This window comes from Neomonachus schauinslandi, chromosome 16, assembly GCF_002201575.2.
Source record: "Neomonachus schauinslandi chromosome 16, ASM220157v2, whole genome shotgun sequence".
Classification (NCBI taxonomy): domain Eukaryota; kingdom Metazoa; phylum Chordata; class Mammalia; order Carnivora; family Phocidae; genus Neomonachus; species Neomonachus schauinslandi.
The window spans coordinates 12,241,651-12,260,486 of record NC_058418.1 but is presented as its reverse complement, the minus strand read 5'-3'; the positions used below and the strand labels follow the sequence as shown (position 1 = coordinate 12,260,486).

At 49.4% G+C, this 18,836-nt stretch overlaps 1 protein-coding gene across 1 annotated transcript; it reads right to left on the bottom strand.

Moving 5' to 3' along the window:
• Positions 1–4,449: 4,449 nt before the first annotated feature.
• Positions 4,450–17,945, bottom strand: LOC110590260 (cytochrome P450 2B11). The gene is made up of 9 exons (XM_021701021.1): positions 17,775–17,945; positions 15,362–15,524; positions 15,065–15,214; positions 13,676–13,836; positions 11,583–11,759; positions 10,936–11,077; positions 8,869–9,056; positions 8,521–8,662; positions 4,450–5,757 (listed from the first exon to the last, which is right to left on the bottom strand). The coding sequence occupies exons 1-9, from the start codon at positions 17,943–17,945 to the stop codon at positions 5,567–5,569; spliced, it is 1,485 nt and encodes a 494-aa protein (XP_021556696.1). The 3' UTR covers positions 4,450–5,566.
• Positions 17,946–18,836: the final 891 nt, after the last annotated feature.

Genomic DNA, 18,836 nt, shown 5'->3' with positions numbered 1-18,836 from the left:
CTTTCTTTCTTTCTTTCTTTCTTTCTTTCTTTCTTTCTTTCTTTCTTCTCTCTCTCTCTCTCTCTATTTCTTTCTTCTTTTTTTCTTTTTGGTATTTCCTTTTTTCTCTATTTAAGGCCAACAATGTAGCAAAAGGGTGGGCTCTGGAGCCAAACTGCCTAGGTTCAAACTAAAGTCCTACCATTCACTAGTTGGGAGTCTTTGGGTAAAGAGCTTAACCTCTGGGGGCGCCTGGGTGGCTCAGTCATTTAGCGTCTGCCTTCGGTTCAGGTCATGATCCCAGAGTCCTGGGATTGATCCCGGCATCGGGCTCCCTGCTCAGCGGGGGGTCTGCTTCTCCCTCTTCCACTCTCCCTGCTTGTGTTCTCTCTCTTGCTGTCTCTCTGTGTCAAATAAATAAATAAAATCTTCAAAAAAAATTAAAAAAAAAAAGGAGCTTAACCTCTCTATGCTTTAGTTCATCATCTGGGGTTGTTTTGATATTATGTTTGTTAAGTGCTCAATAAATGTTAGGGATTAATATTTTTTGGTTGTTGTTATCCTGTCTTTGGGTGTCTTGCTTTCCTTGCAGTTGTCCTTCCAGGGATGATACTGAATATATTTAACAACCAGCAAGGCACTTGTCAGAGGTGACACGGGCCTCTGACCAATCAGAACAGACATGGGCCTCCTACCAATCAGAAGAGACACGGGCCTCTGACTAATCAGAACAGACATGGGCCTCCAACCAATCAGAACAGAAATTGGTTTCCGACCAATTAGAACAGACACGGACCTCTGACTAATTAGAATGGGAGGAGGTAGAGAAGGGTCCCGAAGACCCCCTGTGTGCGGCAGGTGGTAGCTACCTCTTTTAGTTGCTACCTCATAACATGCGTTCCAGGAGAGCCTGGGGAAGCTGAGGAAGGACTGGGAGGTGGGAAGGGAGGGCAGACTAGTGGCTTTCTTAGCAATTTGTAGGGAAGTATTTAAACATTTAAACATCACGTACATCATAACCAACCATACCAGCTCAATGTCAGTAGCGTGCCCATCACTCTCTTTCCCACCCACTCCCCCATCCAGCGTGGCCCTTGCCTTGTCCATGTGGACCAGGAAGGAATCAATGAAGCCCTTCGGGGTGCTGGGGTCCAGCATTTCCTGGTGCCTCTCAAAGTTCTCAGTGATAAAATCTTCCATTTCTTTAATTTTGCTGTGCACGCAAGTGTGGATGCCAGGAAAGTGTTTCAGGATGCCGGAGAGGAGTTCAAACATCTACAGGGAAGCAAGGAGGTCCCAGAGTCGGTTCTTTCTGGGCTGGCAGTGCAAGTTTGAGGTTGTACCCTGCACAGCAGAGCAATATCTGAAGGGTTTAATTCACCCCCTGGCCTTGGGGAATGTGCCTCCCAGTCGAGCAAACATGCACACACATACACATACTCAGTGGTGCATGAACAGGTGCAGCCTGCCACAATCATACTTACCTCTACAGGGATTTCTTCTCTCATACGCCTCCCTTTCCTGAGGCCTATTTCCTACCTCCAGTCTGACTCATCACCTTTTGATGCCTTCTTGCATCAGTGTTAGGACAAAAAGCATCTGATTTTTGCCCAGGGTCCACCCACCCCAATTCTTGGCCCACCATGGAAACTTTGGCTTCACCTGGCCGTAGAAAGAGCTAGCAAGATCGGAGAGATCGCTCATTAAATGTAGCAACTGTAGGAATCTGGGGTCCTGGTAATTAAAGCACTGGCCAAGAATGATGGTACAGATGATGTTAGCCATGGCGGAGTGAACGAAGAAGGTGGGATCCAGATAGGCCCCTGTGAACAGGAGTTCTATCACGGTGGGGCCCTACATGGTCCTTCTGGGAGGCTCTGACCTGGCTGGTGCCATCTTAGCTTGGTTGGTTGGTTTCTTTCTCTTTCCCTTGGGCAGACTGACTTTCACTGGGTCTCTTCTCATGCCTTTTTCTAGACATCTCGGGCTCTGTGTCTCGTGGTTTTCTTGGGCTCTGTCTGGGTCTGACTTTCTTGGTGCACCTGCATCTTTCTCTGGTGTTGTCTCTGACTCCTTGAGACTCAGCCCCTTCTTCCCTGTCCTCTCTCTTTTCATGCCCCTGTCTTCGTGGCCCCCTCCTTGGCCTTGCTGTCACTTTGTGTCTCCCCTCACTTTATTCCTCTCTTTACCCTTTTCTTTCTAAGTCCTTTCCTTACAGTTTCTGCTTCTGGATCGATCTTTGTCAGTGTCCTGGGTTTTCCCTCTGACTTGCTTTCTCTGTCTGTCTGCTTTCTCTGCCTATTTCTCTCTCCATCCCTATTTTCTTCATTCTCTTTCTCTTTTTCTGTCTCTGTCTCCTTCTCCCTTTCCCTGAACTTGTCTCTGTATCTCTCTGTCTCTGTCTCTGGGTCCTTCTGTCCCCATCTCACCCTCCCCCTGCCTGCCCGTCCATCCCCTGCCCCAGCCCCTGGGCTCAACCCGGGATTTCTGCAGCTCCTTCACCAGACACTGAGCCTCCTCCTGGATTCGCTTCTCAGTGCTCTGCTTCCCCATCCCGAAGTCCCTCATGGTGAGCTGAGAGAATTGCCGAAGGGCCTTCCAAGACTTTCCACTGGCAAAGACCACACCTGATTGGTGGGGCATGGAGGGAAGGTAGGGAGGTGTCCCCTCGTCTTTTCCCCAACTCCCAACCCCGTGCCCCACTCACCTTTTCCCCTGAGAATAGGATCAATGATGGCAATGCGCCCTTGGCCAGAGAAAGCCTCAGCTTGATCCACCAGAGCCTCCTTCACTGCCTTGTACCCACACAGGATGACAACAGGCCAGGGTCCCGGGTAGACTGTGAAGACATCCCTGTATTTCTTCTGCAGCTGTGGAGGTGGGGTCCAGCTCTCACTCTCTCACTCAAGAGAAGAGTCTTCCCCTTACACCTGGATCACACCCTCCAGCCTAGCCTAACGACCACCACCCGTCCCCTTCGAATCCCTATCAAGGAAGAAAGGAGACCTGAACTCTGTGGCCTCATCCAAGCCTCCCTCATATGCCCTTGCCCCAAATGTTCTCCTCTCCCAGCTTTTCCAAGAACTCTCCCAGCTTCAAATTTTAAAAATGACAGAGACTCTGGGCGCCTGGGTGGCTCAGTTGGTTAAGCGTCTACCTTCGGCTCAGGTCATGATCCCAGGGTCCTGGGATCAAGCCCCACATCAGGCTCCCTGCTCAGCAGGAAGTCTGCTTCTCCCTCTCCCTCTGCCCCTCCCCTGGCTCCTGCTCTTTCTCTCAAATAAATAAATAAAATCATTTAAAAAAATGACAGAGACCCCTCACATGCGAGCTCTAGTACCTCTCCCTCCCAACTCCTGTAGGACACAGCTCAAAGCCCCACATCTATCATCATAATTTCTCCCTCCAGTCTATCTTCCCTGCATTACTTCTTATAGGAATTCCAGAAACTTCTCTCATGGACATATTGAGCCAGATGGCAGATGGAGGCTGGAAGAAGACAATCCCCAAGCTGGATTGAGAAGTCCCACCCACAGTTTGAACCCCAACTGCCTTGCTGCTTGTGAGCTCTTACCTGTCCACCCACCTCCTGCTTTCCACCCCCTTCACCCTCCCCATCTCACCGCCTGGAAGGTCTTGAGAAAGCCCTGGTGGTCTATTTGCAAAATGTTCCCCAGGAAGGGCAGAGGCCAAGGTCCTGGAGGGAGGCGGCCCTGGGAGGCTGGGTGACCCCAGAGTAGCAAGAGGCCAATAAGGATTGTGAGAAGCAGGAGGGCTGACAGTACCATGGTCCTGGCTGTGTCTGCCTTCTATCCTGCCATCCCTCTTTAAAGGGAGGCTGCTCTGTTGCTTGTCACCTTTTCTCCACCCCCCCCTCCGTGGTCTGTGTGGGTGGGTGTGCCATAAATCTGCCTTGGGACACCTCTTGGTAACTCTCCAGCGGCAACAGGGAGCCCAAAGGTGGCAGGTGTTGCAGAAGCCAGGAAGTTTAGCATTTCACATGGGTCCCAAAACCATTCTATTGGTCTCTGGCTGGCCCAAGGTATCTTAGCAGGCAATGCCCTTGAACCTGGAATACCTTCCTGAAGGAAGGGTAGTGGTGCCCGCAGGTGGAACATGTAGAGGGTGATGAGGGACGGTTGCACCACAAGGATGGCTCTTGGCCAGTTTTCTTAGAGGGTGGCATTGCATCATGAGGGACTGAGAATAGCTTGAAGGCAGAATTGGTGCATCTTGTGTTCTTTGGGAACAGGGATTTGTTCTGGGCATCAAAAGAAAGTGAGATATGAAGAAAAAGACTAGGTCTGATGGGAGGCTAGCTCCATGTTGGGTGCATTTGGGGTTGCCTGATTCAACCATTCATTCATTCATTCATTCCTCCACAAGTATTTTGCCTTCTTGGAGCTGGCATGGCAGTGAAGAAATTCTCACCTTCCAGAAAGATCCCTAATGACCTGACAATAAATGGGTCTCACATCATGGATAGGGGATGTCAGGCTTTGGATGTTTATTTGAGTGTCAGGGGGATTGAAGGGCACTATCAGGGAATCCAAGGCATCAGTTTAGAATCATGCACCTCAGGTGGCCATGGGCCGAGGATGCCCTTACACAGAGGGAAGCAGTAGGGAGAGTCAGTGAGAATGAGGACAGCAGTGTACAGCAATGGTCTACAATGTGGGTGAACCTCAAAAATATTATGCTGAGTGAAAGAAGCCAGACACAACAGAGCACATATGGTATGATTCCATTTACATGAAATACACAGAATAAGCAAAGCCATAGAGACCAGAAGCAGACTGATGGTTGCCAGGGGCTGAGGGGAAGGGGGGATGGAGAGAGACTGCTAATGGGTGTGGGGTTTTATTCTTTGGGGATGAGAATGTTTGGAACTAGATAGTGGTGATGGTTGTGAATGAACTCAATGCCACTAAATTATACACTTTAAAATGCTTCATTTTATGTTATATGAATTTCACCATAATTTTAAAATATATTGTGGGGGGTGGGGGCGCTGGGTGAAGAATTTGAGTTTGAGAGCCAGGGAGACAGAGTATGAATCTTGCTCCTCCACTCCCAGCCATATGACCTGGGACAACTGATGCCAGTCCTTGGCCTTTGTTTACTCATCTGTAAAATGGGCACGATCATTATACCCACCCCATGGAAATACTGGAAGGAGGATTCAAGTGAGATCGTGTTTGCACAGGTCATGGAGCGCAAACAGTTGCTACAGGGAGGTGGTGGTGGTTCTGAGGAAGGGGGGAGTCACTGGGGGTAGCTGTGGCCTGAGAGGCAGAACTGAGCCAAGTCTCCTCCCTTCGCTCCCAGCTTTTATATATACACCACATCCAGAACTCTGTTAACAAAGGAAAGAAAACACTTCCATGAGTCTTTACAAGAGCTGCAGAATGATGGACTGAGATGAGGTGGCAGAGAGGACTTTGCCAGGGAGGTGGCACCTAGGAGGGGAAGGATGCTGGCTGGCAGTGGGTCTCTCAGTGACAGGAAGACCCAGAGAGAGGCAAGGAGCTGTTCTCTGCAGAGATGGGGACACTTCATGATCCTGGGATCCTTTGACCCCCTTCCCTCAGCATCCTCCATGAGCCAGAAAGCTGATCTGGTACACTGGGGGCACTTTGCCCACACCACTCTCCTGGGGTGTGAGGTCAATGTCCTCAGGGGCCACGGGGCTGGCCACAGAGAAGTTCTGGAGGATGGTGATGAAGAAGAGGAATAATTCCATGCGGGCGATGCCTTCACCAAGACAACTGCGTTTCCCTGTGGGCACAGAATATCACCAATATGGGCACATAGCCGATGCACATCCTTTGCCCTCTCACATCCCAAATCCAGACATCTGTGTCCATTGCAACAGATTTGTATGGGATTGGCCTTTAACCTGCAATTCAGGGTGGACTTTTAGGGGGTTCCTGGGCCCTCTGAAACCAGGTGCAAACATTTGGGTGGATGGGCCTTGCACATTTTTTTTCCAGGAGAGAGTTTGTAGCTACTGTTAGATTTCCAGAAGGTTCAGTGGCCCCCAGAGAAAAAAGACACATTTCTGGTTGCGTGTGTGTGTGTGTGTGTGTGTCTGTCTGTCTGTCTGCCTCCACTGTGTAGGTATGTGCACATTTCTGACAACATTTTTAATGTCTTTCATTTCTAATATGGGGAGAATAGTACCCATCAAATAGGGCTATTGTGAGGTTAAAGAAATTAATATTTGTAAAAATTCTTAGACTAGCTACCTGGCCTGTACTAAGGATACTGTAGGTGGTTATTGCTTTGTGTTTCTTTCTGGGTGTGCGTGGTGGGGAGTGTGTGCGTCTGGGACGAGTGTATGTGTGGTAGGGAATGCATGTGTGGAGGGGCGTGTGTGTGGTGGGAAGTGTTTGTGTGTGTGTATGTGGCATGGAGTGTGTGTGTGGGCAGTGTGTATGTGGGGGGGGAGTGTGCAGGTATGTGGCAGGGAGACTGTGCAGTGGGGAACGTGGCGGGGGAGTGTGGGGGGGAGGGTGTGTGGTAGGGAGTATGTGTGTGGCAGGGAATGTGGGGGGTAGTGAAGGGGGACTGTGTGTGTGTGTGTGTGTGTGTGTGTGGTGGGGAGTGTGTGTGTGGTGGGGATTGTGAGGGTGTGGGTGGGAGTGTGTGTGGTGGGGAGTGTGGGTGTGTGGCAGGGAGTGTGTGTGTGATAGGGGTGTGGGGGTGTATCTGACACTGTGTGTTTGTCCATCTCTGGATTTTCATCTTATCTCAGTCTAAGAGACATGGGCTTCAAGAGTTTGGGGAAAAAAACAAACTGCACATAAAATTGTGAATGGGACTGGCGTCTGTGAGAGGGCAGTCTGTGGCTTCCAGTAGACCCTCAGATGTGTGAGAGCCCCCCAGTAGGTTATAGAGCATGGGCTTGATGAGAAATGAGGACACAAGGAGTGGAAACCTCAGGCAGAGACCCTGAAAACCTCCTCCTTTACTTCAGGGGCTCTTAATCTGCAAGCTGACCACCTTGGAAAGGCCATTCCAGACATTTCCTAGACTTTTCATTGGGCCTGCGTGGAGGTTTCTGGGGGGAAGTGTCCACATCTTTTTGGCACATCAAAAGTTAGGAAATAAGAACTTAGGAATGCTCAGGGCAGGGCTTGGGGCTAGTTCTCCCGCAACTGGTTATGCAACCCAGTTCTTTCCTGAACAGCCTGACCCTACTCTCTCCCTCCCATCTTGTCTTCTTCATCTCTGGGGCTGTCCATTGGGACACCTTTGCTATCCTTTTGGCTCTAACATCTTTTTGTCTTGGTCTGTCTTTCTTTCCTGCCATGGTGATCTTGGCTCAGTCTTTTGCTCTGTCTGTACCTTGTCTCCTTCCTCTTTTGCTCACTTTCTTCAATTTTAAACTCCCTGTCACCGTCCATTTGCATCTGATTCCATCTGAAACTCTCTCTCTCCCCTTTTCTGTCTCTTTCTCCTCTTCCTCACTCTATTGTCTCTGTCTCTTTCTGTCCCTCTGTCCCCTGTCACTGTCTCCCTCTATGTCTCTCATTGTCCCTCTCTGTGTCTCTCACTCTTTCTTTGTCTGTCTGTCTCTGTCCTTCTTGCTCTACATGTCTGCCTTGATTCTACGGTCCTTTCTCCCAAAGGATGAGGACCCTGGGCATTGGGGTTGTCTCTGGATGGGGCCAAAAGGTGGAGAATGGGGATAGAGACAAGTCAGAGCATATCAAGACCCTCCCTGGTTCCCCAGTGCCAGCAGGTTAAATCCAAACACCCCCCAGCTTTCATGGCCCTCCAGCTGAGCTCTTTGCCCTGGTCCCCTTCTGTAATCTATACTCCAGGCTCCCATTGTTCATCTAGTTTCTCAAATACACCTCCACCTTCAGGCTTTGACCTTGCTGTTCTCTCTGCCTGGACCACTCTTTCTAGAGGCTGATTGATATCCATCCTTGACATCTTAGCTTAGAAGCCAGTGCTTCAGGGAAACTTCTCCTCACTGAATCAAGAGTAGTCAGTCCTTCCTATTTTGTGTTCCCAAAGCCCCTTTTAGAGCATTCATCACAATTATGATTCATTGTAATAATAATCACCACTTCTGTGAGCACTTACTTTGTGGCAAGCAGTTCTAAGCACATTGCAAGCATTGATTAATTTAATTAGGTACTATTTTGTGGCCAAATGATAAATGCCCATCTTCCCTGCTGGACTGTAAATTTCCCCGGGCAGGAACCATGTCTCCACATGACATGTCCAGTGCATTATTTTCAGCACTCCCGTAGAGCACTGAGCTCAGAGTAGTGCTCAACAGATATTTTATACCAAGGTATAGAGAGGTTAAAATATTTTCCCATGGTCCAGCTTACCAAAATGTGCCTTTGGGACATGATCTTACTTCTTAAGCCCCTTCTAGGGTTGCAATGAAGATGGAGCAGATTAAAGCAGGTAAAGCAACGGGCATATACTAACAGCTCAATAAGCAAAGATCTCTCCTTGATGGTCTCACGGAGGGGGTGGCACCTGTGCTCTGGGAAAGGGAGTGCAGGCCTGGCTTACCTATGGAGAAGGGGATAAAAGCTTCATTCTTCTTCAATGCCCCATTGGCATCCAGAAAGCGGTCAGGGTTGAAGACTTCTGGTTTTTCAAAGTAATGTGGATCATTGATAGCCGAGTGCAGGATGGGAAATACTTCAGTGCCCTGAGGGAGGGTCACAAGGTCAAGATATTGCCATTCCCTTCCTCAGTCCACCCCTTAAAAAACAAAAACAAAAACAAGAGGGACCTAGTGATAAAACCAGACCAAACCAAACCAAAACAAAAAATTTAAAAAATAGGTCAAGTCCAGAGATTAAGAGAACCCAGATGGGCCACACAAGAGAGATATGGGAGCCCAGCTGGCCTCACCTTGGGAATGATATACCCTCTGAAGCTAGTGTCTTTGGTGACCATATGGGGCACACCAATCGGGAGGAGGTCCCCGAATCTCTGAATCTCATGGATGACTGCATCAGTGTATGGCATTTTGGCTCGGTCATCAAGGGATGGAAGGCGGTGTGGGCCAATCACCTGGTCAATCTCTTTGTGGATTCTCTCTGCACAGATGAGTGGGGACAGGGAACCTCATTTTAAAAAGACATTTCAGCAGGGACATTGCTTTCTATGGGCCACTGAGCCAGGGAAAACATATAATAAATGGTTAGGTCATTGACACCTCTCAGAGCAACCAGCCTGGGGAAGGGGTAGAGGGGGAAGCAAGAATTCTCACCTTTTGAAATCTAATGAATACTATGAATTCTCCCCATGGGGCACAGGTAAGCACACACACACACACCACACACACACACCACAGTTTTGCATAGAATTTCAGATTAAGAACTCAAGGCTATAAGCCTGCCAAAATTCTCCCTCTAAAAAGAGTTGAAAATGGGCGCCTGGGTGGCTCAGTTGGTTGAGCGACTGCTTTCGGCTCGGGTCATGATCCTGGAGTCCTGGGATGGAGTCCCGCATCGGGCTCCCTGCTCGGCGGGGAGTCTGCTTTCCCTCTGACCCTCCTCCCTCTCATGCTCTCTGTCTCTCATTCTCTCTCTCAAATAAATAAATAAAATCTTTTTTAAAAAAAAGAGTTGAAAATGAACTAATAATTTTTTTAAAAGATTTTATTTATTTATTTATTTATTTATTTGAGAGAGAGCACATGAGAGGGGTGAGGGCCAGAGGGAGAAGCAGACTCCCTGCCGAGCAGGGACCCCGATGCGGGACTTGATCCAGGGACTCCAGGATCATGACCTGAGCCGAAGGCAGTCGCTTAACCAACTGAGCCACCCAGGCGCCCGAAAATGAACTAATAATTATTGTGTGTCTCTTACAGACCACACTGTGCTAGGTCTTCAGGAATATAACAATGAAATAGATCAACAGATTAACCCGCGAAAAACTGGATAAATAAATGAATACATAAATCAATCAACTTATGAATGGAAAGATTGATGAATGGAAGAGCACTAATGAATGCATGTATGTATTTATTTCTCAACATGTGAATTAATGAATCATTAATCATTGATTAATAAATGGCCCATAGACAAATGAACCTGATTAACCAACAAATCACATAAATGGATGGCTGGCTAGATCTATAGAGGAATAAGTAAGTAATTAAATTAATGAAGAAATAGGTAAATAAAGGAATGGATGGATGGATTGAATGATAAATCAATAAATCAGTGATGAATAACCGAGTGAATTAATAAATGAATAATAGATGGATGAAGGATGGAGTGAAAGAATGATGGAAGGGGCACCTGGGTGGCTCAGTGGGTTAAGCATCTGCCTTTGGCCCTGGTCATGATCCGGGGAATCTGGGGATCAAGTCCCACATCAGGTTCTCTGCTCAGCAGGGAGTTTGCTTCTCTCTCTGCCCGTCACCCTGTTCTGGTGCACTCTCTCTTTCTCTCAAATAAATAAAATAAAATCTTTTTTTTTTTTAAAGAAAGAACGATGGAAGAATTAAGGAATGAAATCTAGTTCATAGGACAGATGAATACATGCATGAATGAATGAGCCAATGAATCAATGACAAATACTTCATCCGGTTAATCACTGTTTCAAAAGATCAACAGATGAATCAATGAATCCAAATAAAGAATGGAAGTCTATGTCATTGGATTAATCATTGATGAAAGAATCTGAGTGTACAGGTTAATTAATAAGTAAAAGGATGGATGGGTGAGTGGATAGATGAGTCTGCCTTTAAGTGATGGGAGGAAACAGTGGGAGAACACACTCACAGATTGGTCATCCATCCACCCACAGGACTGGCTTAGTTAGGGGCTCATTCAATACCTGTAGTGGTCCTGGTGTAAGAGATGAACACCGCCTCTCTCATTCGGGAAGGACGCCTACACCACCCCCCTGCAGCCCCCAAAGCAGTGAGAAGATCCCCCCCTCCATGGGCTGTCCCCGCCCCCCCACCTGTGATGTGGGGGTATTTGAGCAGGAGCAGGAATCCATAGCGGAGCTTAGTGCTGGTGGTCTCCGTGCCGGCGAAGATGAGCGACAGCACGGTGTAGATGAGGTTCCGCTGGTGGAACTCGCTGCGGGGGTCGGCCTTCTCCTGAATCCATGGGGAAGCAGGGGGGCTTTGCTGCACGCTCGTCCCTCGTCCCTCCCTCGGGGCGCCCTCCCCAGCTTCTGGGTTTCTCACACCGTCTAGTCCGGTTGACATTTCTGTGCCCTCTGTGCGCCCAGCCGGGAATCCCTCTCCGTCTCTCTGCGCTCTGTCTCGGCTCCAGTGCATTTCCCATCTCTCTGCTGTGTTTGTCTGCCCCTGGCTCCCAGCCTCTTTAGGCTTCTGTGAGTCTTGTCACCTGTTGCTGTCCTTCGGTCCACCCGTCCTGCGTTCCCTGTTTCTCTCTCTCCCTCTCTCCTCCCGACTTTCTCCTTCGTCCTCTTCCCGTCATTTCCCTTTTGCGTCTCCCGTCCCTTTCCCCAATCTCCCTCCGTATCCTGCGTCCTTCCCTCCTTCCTCCCCATTTCTTCCCCTCGCCCCTCCCTTCTTCTCACCCCCCCTATCTTTTCCTCCCTTCCCGTCCCTCCCATTTCCCTTCTCCAAACCCCACTTTGTCCATGCGGATCAGGTAGGCGTCGATGAAGTCCTGGGGGGAGCTGGGGTCCAGGGTTTCACGGTGCTTCTCCACAACGCGGTCAATGAAGCGGGTGATTTCCTGCAGGTTTTTGTAGACTTGCCTGTGTGTACCAGGGAAGTACTTCAAGAAGTTGTGGAAAAGCTCAAACACCTGCAGGAGAGAAGGGGCTGTGAGGTCGTCCTGGGGCTGAGTTGTGGGTCCCAGGGAGGGGAGCCCTCCTGGGCCCTAACACTTGGGGTGGGGGAGAGGCTCTCTTCTCCCTGTGTCTCTCTCTGTCTCTGTTGCCCTCTGTCTCTGTCTCCCCCTCACTGATCCTAAGTCTCCTTTGATCTGTTATTCTCCCATTTTTCTCCTTCTGCATCTTTCTCCCTCATCCTCACGTCTTGTTTTGGTCCTTGCCCCGCCCTACCTCTCCGTCTCTCTCCTTTGCGCCTCTCCTTACCTCTGTGTCTCTAATCACCCTGACCTTCTTCTTCTTTTTTTTTTAAGTAATCTCTTCACCCAACGTGGGGCCCGAACTCACAACCCTGAGATCAAGAGTCCCAGGCTCCACTGACTGAGCCAGCCAGGCACCCTCTGGGCACTTCTCTTGTCTACTTCAGCCAGTTGATCTGTTTAGCTCAGACCTCTCTGACTCTTTCCACCTGCCACATCTCCCTTGCTGTGCCCAATGGTGAGAACATGATGTTTACACAAGATGAACCTACTGACTACCTAGGACTATATTTATTTTGAAACATATTTCTACCGGATCATCTGAAGATTAATGTAATACCTAAGTTCCTGTAAAAAAATAATTGTTTTGTTCCCAAAAAAATGTGGGAACTCTTTACAATGTACTCTCTCTAGAGTACAATGTAAAATTCTTTTAATCCCTCCTTCTAGGGATAACCATTGTTAACTCTGGTGAATCTCCTTCCAGAGTTTTCTCTCTGTGGTTTTTTATGGGAGGAGAAAAGTGAAATCACCTTTTGCGCTTCTCTCAAATACTCACCCTGGGCCCCATTCCAGATTTTTGGAGCAGACTCTCCAGTAGGAGGTCATGGGAATTTGTATTTGTGACAGTCCTACGCACGCATCTGACATCCATTCCTGGTTAAGAACCATAGACAGGCATAGCGCTCTTAAGTTTAATTTCTTTTCTTTTCTTTCTTTCTTTCTTTTTTTTTTTTTAAGACAGGGAGAGAGAAGTGGGGAGGAGCAGAAGGCGAGGGAGAAAGAGAATCTTAAGTAGGCTCCATGCTCTGAGCGGAGCCTGAGGTGGGGTTCCATCTCACATCCCTGAGATCAGGACCTGAGCCGAAATCAAGAGTTGGAGACTTAACCAACTGAGCTACCCAGGTGCTCCTGCAGTTTAATTTTTTAAAGATTTTATTTATTTATATGAGAGAGAGAGAGAGAGAGCATGAGAAGGGGGAGGGTCAGAGGGAGAAGCAGACTCCCTGCTGAGCAGGGAGTCCGATGCGGGACTCGATCCCGGGACTCCAGGATCATGACCTGAGCCGAAGGCAGTGGCTTAACCAACTGAGCCACCCAGGTGCCCAATTTTTTAAACTTAATATACAATTGGGGTATTTCCAGGTTCTTTGAGAAAGAGAAACGATACTATTTTGTTTTTAAAGTGGAGCATATTACTTTATTATCTGGGAGACATTTTAAAAAATAACAGAAAGAGGAAGGAGAAATGGCAAAAACAAAGAAATGTCATTCCTTATTTTCATGTGTCCTTTGAATTGTTTTAAGCAAGGGGCTTTGCCAAAGACAGAGGTGAAAGTTTGGAGAAATCAGGGACAGAAGAGGAGAGAGCCTGACAGTCTGACCCATATTCTGTCCCCCTGTCTCTTCATCTTTGCCTTGTCATACTAGGCTCTCCAGTCCCTGTCTCCCGTCCCTCCCTCCCGCCCCCCAGCACTCAGTGTCCCTGGCTCAGTGTCCCTGTCCCTCTCGGTTGTCTCTGCCCCACCTTCCAGCCTGAAGCTGCATTGCTGGGCTCCCAAAGCAGATTGCCCCTCTCCCCTACCCTAGATGCCCACCTCATGCCCACCCTCCTGCACCCTCTCCCTGACCTGGCTGGAGAAGGAGCTGATGAGCGTGAAGGACTGGTAGAACAGGTCCAGCAGCCGCAGGAATTCGGGGTCTCTGTAGCCAAAGCGTTTTCCAAAGACAATGGAACAGATGATGTTAGTGGTCATGGAGTGGAAGAATAAGGTGGGGTCCTGGAGGGCTCCTAGGAGGAGGAGGCACAAGTCATGGGACACAGACTCAAACAGATGCCTTGGGAGCATTTGACTACCACCCCATCTCTGCATATCTGCCTTCCCTCGCCCGGTGACAGTAAAGGAAAGGGGACAGGAACAGCTAACATGCACCAGCCCAGATGATGCGCCAGACCCTATTCTAAGCCCTTCGTATATTATTTTCTTAAATTCCCACCACAACCCTGGAGGAAAGTGCCATTCTGTTATTATTTCCATCTTACAGATGGGCAGAGAGGTGGAGTAACTTGACCAGTGTTCCCCAGCTCCTCATCCCTGGGGTCATGATTCAGACCCAGGGGCTGTGCAGATAGTCCCTCTCAGGTCTCAGCTCTGACCCTGGGAGCAGGGAGTTAAGTCCCAGGGGCAGAGGGGTGCAGAGCGGATGATCAATCACATGCGCAAATTAAAAAGCTCTGCTCTCCCTATCCCTTGTCTGTCACTGCCCCTTCATCTCTTCTCTCCACCTCTAGGGCTCTCTGGTGTCCAGAGAATTGTTCTGTACTTGCTAGTCGACGTCTATATACATTCTGGTCTCCCTGACTGTGTGCCCAGGAGCAACATGTCATCAGCCTCTCCCTGCGGGTCTCACCTGTCCATCTGGTCTTGTTCCCTCAGCAGACCCTTCCCTGAACCTGTCTGTCTGCCTGTCTCATTTTCTCTGCCTTGGTTTCTTTCTGCCTGTCCCAGGCTCTTCCAGTCTCTCTCTGTCTTGGTCCCTCCATCTCTGCCTCTTTCTCCTTCCCTGTCTCTCCATCTGAGTCACTCTGTTTCTTCTGGTCTGTCTTCTTAGTCCTCTGTCCCTGTTCCTTTATTTCTCCCTATGTCTCTGCCTCTGCCTCTCCCTCCCAGCCTCTACATTTATGTCTCAAAATATCTCTTATAGAAGGACCCGGACATCTTTATGTCCGCTTTCTCTTTGCCTTCTTTTTATAAGTCCTATTTTCGCCTTTGATAGATACAATTAATCCATGAGTTGGTTTCCCTGAATCCAAGTAAATAGTGTGCTAATATCTAAGTTTATGCCTTTGAGTTATTCTCGACACTATACACCCCACATCTCTTCTGCCTCCCCGTGTTCCTCTCCTACTCATCTCTGTCTGTTCCTCTGCCTGATGATCTCTCGGGATCATTCTCTATCTCTACCTCTCTTTCTCTGCCCACGGATACCCCATGCACCCTGTCTTCCCCAGGACTCACCCTGGGTTTTCCGTAGCTCCTCCACCAGACACTGAGCCTCCTCCTGAATCCGCTCCTCCATACTCCACTTCCCCATCCCGAAGTCCCTCATGGTGGCCAGAGAGAATCGGCGAAGGGTCTTCCAGCGTTCCCCATTGGCAAAGACCACACCTGGGGGTGTAGGGAAGGCATGGGTTGCTGAGGAGATTGGAAGGGGACTCTGGGTCCCTCAGCACCCCCTTATCTTCTCTTCCCGGATCCATCCTCCCCAGTTCCCCTTGTCCATCATTCCCCTCCAGGTGCCTTTGAGGCCCTTACCATATCCCTGGAAGACTGCCTCTAGTATAGCAATTTTCCCCCGGCCGGAGAAGGTCTCAGCCTGGTCCACCAGGGCCTCCCGTATGGCCTTTATCCCACATAGCATGACCACAGGCCTTGGCCCCAGGTACACCGTGAAGACATCCCCATATTTCTCTCGGAACTGTGAAGCACATCCACACCGAGGGTTGCTATTAGTCCATGTGCACTGATGCGGCCATCCCAGTTGTTTAGCCATAAAGACACTTATGTATAGATTGATCTTGCTGCCCCCAAGACCCTCCACCCCAGGCTGCCTTTCCCCTTCCCAGGACCCAACAACTAAAGGATTAACCCATGACCCAGCCAGGCTCTGCATGAGTGGTGCCCTAAGCAGTACAGATGGTTACATATCTCTTACTCCTGCCCATACCTCTGAGTCTAGCCAGATCTCCCCAGCATTGAAACCGAAAGGTCATCCTCCTTGTGACCCGACATCAACCTGCTGTCTGCCTCCTGACTTTATTTCCCCACAGAACTACCCTGAATCACCCACTGGGTAGACATGAAGGGAAAACAATGGCTTCTGGGATGATCATGAAATCTGAGGAATCATAACATCAGTGCGGCCACTTGCAAAACTGCTCCGTGCTGGGGGCGCCTGGGTGGCTCAGTCATTAAGCGTCTGCCTTCCGCTCAGGTCATGGTCCCAGGGTCCTGGGATCGAGCCCCGCATCGGGCTCCCTGCTTGGCGGGAAGTCTGCTTCTCCCTCTCCCACTCCCTCTGCCTGTGTTCCCTCTCTCGCTGTGTCTCTCTCTGTCAAATAAATAAATAAAATCTTTAAAAAAAAACCCTGAAACTAAACACATGTATACTCAGTGACCCAGCAGCCCCACCACCAGATGCACGCCCAGCAAAAATGTGCACATAGATTCACCAAAATACAAACAAGAAGATTCCTGGAAGCTCAGCAACACAGATGGAGGATAAATATATAGTGATATATTCATGCCATGGAATACTATGTAGCAATTAAAAAGAACGGGCTCTGCAGCCAGCAACATGAATGAAACTCAACAGGCATAGTGTTGAGTGAAAGCAATCAGACACAAAAGTGTCCATAGGTCATAATTCTATTTATTTATTTATTTACTTTAGAGAGAGAGCATGAAGGGCAAGCAGGAGGGAGTGGGGGAGGAAGGGTGGGGCAGAGGGAGAGGGAGAGAGATGATCTTAAGCAAGCTCCACGCCCAGAGTGGAGCCTGACCTGGGGGGGGGCGGGGCGGGTTCTATCTTACAACCTTGAGATCATCAAGAATCTGAGCCCCAAAAGACTGAGCCACCCAGGCGTCCCCGGTCATAATTCTATTTATATGAAGCCAGGATAGCGGGAGGGTGGTGACTGGAAGTGGGTTTCTGGGGACAGAATGTGTTGTTACTTATCTGTATGTCAATTACATGAGTATGCTCCTTTGAGAGAATTCACTGAGCTGAACACTTAGGGTTTGTGCACTTTTAGGGGTGATGCTAAACCTCAATAACAGTTGACTTAAAATCGTAAAAAAGTTAAGGGGCGCCTGGGTGGCTCAGTCGTTAGGTGTCTGCCTTTGGCTCAGGTCATGATCCCAGGGCCCTGGGATGGAGCCCCGTGTCGGGCTCCCTGCTCCGCGGGAAGCCTGCTTCTCCCTCTCCCACTCCCCCTGCTTATGTCCCCTCTCTCGCTGTGTTTCTCTCTGTCAAATAAATAAATAAAAGCTTTTTTAAAAAAAATAATAAAAATAAAAGCAAAAGGATGGCAAGGCCAAGATTCAGGAGCGTGGTCGCCATGGGGCGAGGGGTAGACAGAGGAGAATGGGGCAACTGGAAGTTCCTGTTGGTCATCCAGTTCCTCTGTTGGGAAGTCAGTTCGTGGGTGTGGACAACATTATTAATAAATAAATGGATCATCAAGCAAGAAATCATGCTGGAAAGCAGTGATCCGGGACCTGGTAAATACTCCGGCGTTAGTTATTACAGCTCATTCATGGTCATTATTGCTAAGCACTCTGTGTCTGGCCTCCCATCCTCCTCACCCCTCTTCGTCCCGACACCAGCACCAACCTGGGCCTCTTTTTTTGGCAGGAGAGGCCTATTTGATTGGTGGCACCGCCCCTTTTTTTGTTCTTCCAGCACCCGGCAGGCACCCGAGGGGTGGCTGAAGAATGAAATTCTACACCATGGCTCACACCCAGACACCTCTTCAAACCCACTTGCCTGCTCCAGAGACAGTGCCCACACACCTCAACCGAGCAGGGACACCTGATTCTCTGAGCACCATCCAGCATGCTGCACCTCCATGCCCCTTCCTCACCCCACGCCCATGCCTTCTGGGGAGTGATCTCCAAGTACAGAGGCAGGGAGCCCCCCTCAGACCCCATCCAATCTGCATCTCACCCTGAGGAAGGATTTGAGTAAGCCACTTCTGTCCATCTGAAGAAGGTTCCCCAAGAAAGGCAGAGGATGGGGGCCTGGCGGCAGGCAGCCATAGGCCTTTGGGTGGCGCCTGGCCAGCAGAAGCAAGAGTCCCGTGAGGAGAGCAAGGAGGAGAAGGACGCTGAGCTCCATGACTTGGTCTGGCTGCCTTCCTCCCAACTGCAGCCTTGAGCTGTGACTTTTATCCCGAACCTGCCTTCTGACCACGTTATGTAACTTCATCCCCACCCCACCTCTCCTCTCATCAAGGCCAGGAGTGTGAACTTGAAAGAAAGAGTGGTACTGACAGACCCATACTTTCTGATTGGGCAACCCTACGTGTTGGCCAAGACAATGTGGTAACGATTCCAAAGTCCACAGGAGTGTGTGTGGCACTCATGTTGTATTTGTCTTGCGGGCACAGGTAAGCATGCATTGTCCACTTGTGTGCATAAGCTAGCGTGTGTGTGTGTAAGATTTTATATGTGAAGCGGTGTTTGCATTGCATGAATGTGCAGATGTGTTTCTGTGTATGAGTCTGCATGACATTGTGTATGTATTTTTGCATGTGTATGGGCTTATATGTATTTATGTGGCTTCATATACAAGGGTGTGTTTGCATTTGGGTGGTGGTGGTGGTGTGTGTCCCTGTGCATGAGTCGGTGTGTGCCCGCATGTTTGTGCATCCCCCAGTCCCTGTCTGTGGGGCGTTCAGGTGCTCCGTGTCTACCTCCAACCCTCCATCCTTCACCCTCCCTTGGCAACCGCCACAGATGGGAGTGATGGGGCAACAGAACGGTGGGGGTGGGGGGGAGAGACACAGAACTGGTGAGACTCAGAGGTGCAGAGAGAGAGAGACTGAGGCCACGCAGGTACGGTGTTCAGGCCCACTGGCTCTCTGATTGCTCTGAGCAGGGCCGGGCGCTTCTCTCTCTGCCTCCAGCTCCATAGGATGTTTCTCTGACCCTCTCTTTGTGACTGTCTCTCTCTTGCTATCTCTCTCTGTCTCGGTGTCTCTGTTTCTGCCTTTACACTCTGAGCTCC